Here is a 6267-nt window from a genome sequence, read left to right as displayed (position 1 = left end):
TCATGAAGGAATCACTCTGTTTTAAGTTTTCTGTGTATCACTTGTTGGTGAAGAAGAGAATCAACTATGTAGAGATATTGCTTGCAGCCAATGATGCATGAAATTTTTTGTATAAGATGATGTTCTGGGGTAGGACTGGATAAGTCTGACTTCTTCCTACTCCATTCAAACATGTGCTGGGTATAAGCAAACTGATTCTGGATTAGCAGTGGTTGGCTTTGTGTAATTATGTGTGTGTGTTGATGTCATTTGTTCTGCATGTTTGACAGAATAAAATCAAATCAAATCCTTCTTGTCTGTCTAGAGCTCCTGGCCAGTTACAACGATGAGGACATATACCTGTTTGACTCTAATCATAGTGATGGGGCTGACTATCGCAGAAGATACAAGGGACACCGCAATAATGCCACAGGTAAATGGTAAATGGACTGTATTTTATATAGCGCTTTCTCACAGTGTGTTACACTGGCCAAAGCGCTTTACAGAGATGCTACACCATTCACACACAACATTCACACACTGATGACGACAGGCTGCCATGCACCGGCGCTAGTCAAGCCACCGGGAGCAATTCAGGGTTCAGTGTCTTGTTCAGGGACACTTAGGCATGTGGGGAGACCGGGAGTCGAACCACCAACTTGCTGGTCAGGAGACGACTGCCCTACCTCATGAGCCACAGCCACCCCGAGTTAATTTACTGCAGCGATAAGTCAGCGACCTTTGCACCAAGCCACATAATCGGGTGTAGCCCAAATGAATCTTATTGCCTATTCAGCATTATTCTTGCTGTATGATCCTCACAGTGAAGGGGGTGAACTTCTATGGGCCATGCAGTGAGTTTGTGGTCAGTGGCAGCGACTGTGGACACATCTACCTGTGGGACAAGTATTCCGCTCGTATTGTCCAGTTTATGGAAGGAGACAGGGGAGGAGTGGTGAGTCACAGAGAGAAAGTACAAATATGTATTTGTTGGACAAAAATATGACTTGGGAAAAGCTATACAAACACATTTCTAAAGTAAATTTTGTTTCAGCGGCAGTTATATGGTTTTTGTTATCCATTGTTATGGCTACAGTACATACTGTGTCTATTTAACCATGCTGAACCAGATGTTTGCTGCAGAGACATTCACTATGAAATGAAAAGACATTCTGTGTAAAATGTCTTTCCATGTTCACACTTAATACTCAGTTCTTTCCTTTGCCCTCAACAATCCCAGGTGAATTGTCTGGAGCCTCATCCCCATCTGCCAGGCCTGGCCACCAGTGGGCTGGACCATGACATCAAACTGTGGGCCCCCACAGCTGAAAGCCCCACAGGACTCAAGGGTCTGAAAGAGGTACTGTATTATGTTCTATTTTATTCTATTCAGCTTTTTAAATAGTTTTGGTCATCATTCTGTTGGTCATGGTAACAGTTCACATACTTTAGAAACAGAGATGCACTGATGCCACTGAAAATCACTTTACAACAGAGACCATGTGATACCATGTTATTAGTGGAGCACAGAGATAATGAATCAAACCACCTTAAGTCATTTATCTAAATGAGTTCTTTGAAAGTGAAATTGAAGGTGACAGTGCCTGAACTGTCCATCATAATTATCACACAGCTATTGTTACTCTGCATTGTCATGTATGTTTACAGTGCTGTAAGAGGGGTAATTTACCCCAGTCATTTACCTTCACATTTGGTCTCATGTCTAAATACTTTTTATGAATGGTTGACAGGCTCATGTTGTGATGCCCTCTACAATGTTGTAAAGCTGGGTGCATTGTTGCTGCTGTCTCTGCAGTCACCTCTGTTAGGATAAGTAAAATACCATCATCATAGTAATGATTGCCAAAACTACAAAAAAGGAAATCCAGAATGGACAACAAATTAAAAAAATTGATGCATGTATATGCTCTTGTTCCTCACATTCACACTCCAAGTAAAGATGTGTTGTTTGCCCAGGTGATGAAAAAGAACAAGCGGGAGCGTGATGAAGACAGTGTGCGCCATGGCGACCAGTACGACACCCAGCTGCTGTGGTTCCTGATGAGACACATGAGGAACAGACGGCCCCCGAGGGTGAGTTCTCAAACAACAAACCCAGGAAACATGAATTGTTTTGACAATTTCTCTAATCTGTTTATTTGGTCATTTTCCTGACTTTATGGAAATGCATCACTACATTGCTGACTGCTGTATTTTGTCTCATTCATTTTTGCCATTACTAATGGATTTTTAGGCAGCTACACTAGTTTAACTTGTGGCGTGTGACCATATACACACTGCGTGCACTCTGAATGCACAGTCTCTCCTGTTTGGCTACACGAGGCAGTGAGTGTGTGGACTCTCAATGCATTTTCTTTTATTGATTTTGCAAAGTGAGTGACATACACGATAATGTCAGCTCACACTTTCTTCAACAGTAATTAAGACATTATCATAGACAATATCTATCACACACCCTACTGGTAAAATATTTGCATACTGTGTTGTAGTTAGAAGCAGTACAATTAGTGTTGCGTACTGTTAAACTTGAAATGTCAGTTGCATTTCTCCTTTTGTTCTCTTCCTCTTTGTCTCAATCCAGACCCGCCGTGAGGGTGCAGAACCGGACACAGACGAGTCCTGGACCTCTCAAGATTCATCTGATGAAGAGGAAGGAGGTCCAGACCATGTTCAGTGCATGTCCTCCTGAGCTCTCCTCACATACACACATACATACATACATACTTGCATACATATACAGTATATACACACACTTTATTGCCCTTGAATTGATGCACATAGGCAAGCACTATTGAAACACTGGCGCACACAAATACAGATGAGCCACAGACTTAGGGTATTTTTGTTTTTCCACACATACAGTTTCACACAGATAAACACATACATTTACATAAACATACTGTTGAAGCAGAGTGACAGCTGTTCTGAGTGTTCAAATGGCGACTACAGACTGCATACGCACTTCCAGGATTCTTATGTTTGAGCATTATACAAAGAGGTTTAGTGAGTGCTTGCATCCCTATATACCACTTGGAGGCCCGTGTTTCCATACAATTTCTATATGCTCTGCCTAGTCTCAGAACAATGTAGTATGTGTGTATGGCAACAAGCACCTCCTCTCTAGGCACCCTGTCGAAAGCTATACATCACCAGCACACAGTCCTCCCCCCCAGTCACGCACCTCTTGCTCTCGAGCTGTCTGTGCTGATGAAGAGGTGTTCAGCTTTAAGCGATACCCTCAGACCATCCCCGAATGTGATTTCCTTTAACATTGAACATTGAGAGGGAAACCCCAGTGGCCCTTACTGCATCGACCCAGCTTCATACTGATTTCTGGCCCCGAGGTTGAGCAGTCAGTTGCATTTATTACACGTTTACTCCCAGCGGACTACTAAATCTTTATGTGCTGCCTCACCCTACCAGCTACCTTCAGCTACTCCCCCCTCCTCTCACCATCACCCTCCTCCCTCACTACTGAGTGCACTTTGAATCAGGGATGCTTTAGTTTGGGATGCAGACAAAATGTGCACCGAGTGTGACTTTTAATTATTTTTTTTTCCCATTGGGGTGGAAGGGCTGTTGTCTTGTACTGCTCATTGAAAAATGCACAGTGAAGTTCAGTTTATTTTGCTAGTGTTTTGAATGGGGGGATATTTTTGACTGAGGATGAAGAGGCTTTCCTTGCTTCCACCAGCCTCTCCTCCCCCTCCTCCCAATTCGCTCTCCATTCTGACACCCATCTTTGGCAGAAAATCGTCAGTTCACCTCTCAGTGAAAATGGAGAGGCAGATGGTGTTCAGCATGTGCATATGAAATAAAGACCGACTCTGGACTCTGTTGGGGAACTGTCATTGTAAAGAGCCAGAACTGACCTGGATCAAATAAAACACCGCCTATGAGCCAGGTGAGACTGGAGTAATATAGGACTCCACTTGTTTGTTGTTCCTTTCAAAATCCTTCTGTGATGCGAAATGTCTCGCATTCAGTGACATTGTTCAGACAGATGTTTGGACCAGGTCGGATGTTTTGTGTGGAAAATTGTCTGTGCTGTTTAACCACTGGCTTCAGGAGAAGGACGGGGGGTGGTGGGGTCAGTATACTTGCCAGTTATTTGTTGTGTGAGCGATAAAGTCCAGCTTTTCTCATTTTCTATGAGAACTCTAGTTAGCTGAATTTATATGTACATATATAAATACATATTACAACTGTAAAAAAAAAAAAAAAGCAAATGCTGTTTGACTTAAAAAAAATGTCAAAACATTTGATTGGTATCGATGCAGAGGTTTATATTCTATATGAGGACAAAGTACTTTTAAAATCTTGAGAAAAAACCTGACTTGAGGCACCAGTTTGGTTCAGTTTTTCTTTTCATGAATGACATCCCTTTGTTGTGAACAGAACAGCTGTCATTTCATCAAGTGTTAAGGCTTTGATTCTCTTTCTTGATGAAGATAAAGTATTTGCTTTCTAGATTTCTAGATCTTAATCATTTGAGACAGTTATATTCAGATTTTTCCCACTGGCTATTTTTGGCATCTTGTAAACATAAGGCTTTGAACAATTTTTTTTTTCCACCACTGCCTAATATTGCGTTCTCCCAATTCAGTTGGAAATATGTACGATTTGTGCAATAAACAAAAAACAGTCCTCTTGATGTTGTCATTTTATGGCCTCATTCTGTGATGTTTGAGTTTATTTATTGAGTGACATAATTGACCACATGCGGTCGTGCTCTTCATCTGTGGGCACTTGAGCCTGTCACCAGTTGTGCAGACTGCCCAAAACATTCACATCCTTTGCAGTGTTCGATCAATAGGGGTTTTTTAAAAGGTTCCTATTAGTATTGATGGCATTAGATTGGGATTGATAAATATGTGCTGATGAAGTGATGTGGAACATCATTACACCGAGGCTCAAGGTCACAGTAACAATCCCATTAACTACCAGTGAAACTTGTCAATGCCATATAGCATATCAAAAGTGGGTACCGATTAAGATCCAGGACTTGATAAATAATCAACATGGCCCTTGCATCTCAGGATTACCATTAGGGGGCAGCATAGTGGTGCAGTGGTTAGCACTATTACCTCACAGCAAGAAATGTCCCAGGTTCGAGCCCCGGCCGACTCGGTGCTTTTCTGTATCGACTGCATGTTCTCCCTGTGCCTGGGTACTCGGCTTCCTCCCACAGTCCAAAGACATGCAGCTTAAGTTGACTGTTGACTAACACCTGTAGTAATATTATAGAGAGAAGCACTGACTCCATGCTTCTATTGAGAAATAATAAAAACTTGGCATATGACCTTTTAACGATGTTTTTATTCAACAGATGTCATAGGCAGTGACAAGACATTTACCCAATCACACCAAATATCCATCTATATCCAACAAATGTCTTATTTCACATGAACTGACAAAAACAAGTCATTTACTGTGCTAGTTGGAGAACCTGAACTGTTGTGTATAGCTGTAAACCAGCTTTCCAGGCTGATATCTAGAACAAGACCAGACCTATGAAACAGCCCTTCACAGCTCATTCCAGTTACCAAAAATCAAATAACATCATGATATGGTTTTGTGAAACTATCATCTGGAATGAGTTGCTCATCCATGCAGTCAGCTGGTCTAAATCTCCCAAACACAGGTGTGACAGTCTCTTGTAACCTGGTACAGGCTGTTAGTTGGGAGTCCTGTCCTCACTACATGCATGCAAGAGATATGATCTAGCCTATCAAATACAACCTCCCACATTATAGTGCAAACATAAATATTAAAAGAGGTGTGATCATGGGCTTTCACTTGTTGCCTCACTTACATTCATGTGTTCAGTCACACTAATAAAAAAAACTGAAGGCACAGGAACTGAGTATCAGGTGTCTTATTCTTTGTACTCCAGAAACTGCTGCAGTCTTTTTCGGTGCTCTGCAGACATCTGAACAGCACTGAGGATTAGAAAGATACATACATCAAATTATTATTATTTTTACTGTTTCGAAAAAAAAGTTTAACTATTAATAGCAGGCCTTACTTTAAGTGATCTCCAAAAGTGGTTGTTATCCTGTAGATGGCAGTCTTGAGTGTGGCCCTGAGAGCAAAGCGCAGTGTTTTGTAAGTCGAGTCTCCCATGCCGCTGGTTGACCTGACAGGCTTACTGGAAGCATGAGGCAGCTTGAAGTGGCGGTCAACAGCCTGGGCACGAAAAGGACAACATAACTGTTTGAAAAGGACACCCAAGTCAAAGCAAGAAAAGTCATTTAGCTTTCCCTA

At 41.8% G+C, this 6267-nt stretch overlaps 2 protein-coding genes across 5 annotated transcripts in view; one reads left to right on the top strand and one right to left on the bottom strand.

The window, feature by feature from the left end:
• The window catches only part of dcaf8 (DDB1 and CUL4 associated factor 8), an 8867-nt gene extending 5640 nt beyond the window's left edge, over positions 1–3227 (top strand). For both annotated transcript variants that reach the window (XM_020591673.1, XM_020591672.1), the window contains exons 9-13: positions 305–412; positions 804–934; positions 1220–1339; positions 1957–2073; positions 2582–3227. In XM_020591673.1, coding sequence (XP_020447329.1) covers positions 305–412; positions 804–934; positions 1220–1339; positions 1957–2073; positions 2582–2689 — 584 coding nt within the window. In that variant the 3' untranslated portion in view covers positions 2690–3227. The remainder of the gene's footprint in view (positions 1–304; positions 413–803; positions 935–1219; positions 1340–1956; positions 2074–2581) is intronic.
• A 2072-nt stretch (positions 3228–5299) lies between these two features.
• ndc1 (NDC1 transmembrane nucleoporin) overlaps positions 5300–6267 on the bottom strand; it is an 8240-nt gene continuing 7272 nt past the window's right edge. For all 3 annotated transcript variants that reach the window (XM_020591669.1, XM_020591670.1, XM_020591671.1), the window contains 2 exons: positions 6029–6189; positions 5300–5942 (listed from right to left, as the gene is read on the bottom strand). In XM_020591669.1, coding sequence (XP_020447325.1) covers positions 5879–5942; positions 6029–6189 — 225 coding nt within the window. In that variant the 3' untranslated portion in view covers positions 5300–5878. The remainder of the gene's footprint in view (positions 5943–6028; positions 6190–6267) is intronic.

This window comes from Monopterus albus, unplaced genomic scaffold, assembly GCF_001952655.1.
Source record: "Monopterus albus unplaced genomic scaffold, M_albus_1.0 scaffold14.1, whole genome shotgun sequence".
NCBI lineage: Eukaryota > Metazoa > Chordata > Actinopteri > Synbranchiformes > Synbranchidae > Monopterus > Monopterus albus.
Note: the sequence above shows the minus strand (reverse complement) of the source record. Positions and strands in the feature narration are given on the sequence as shown.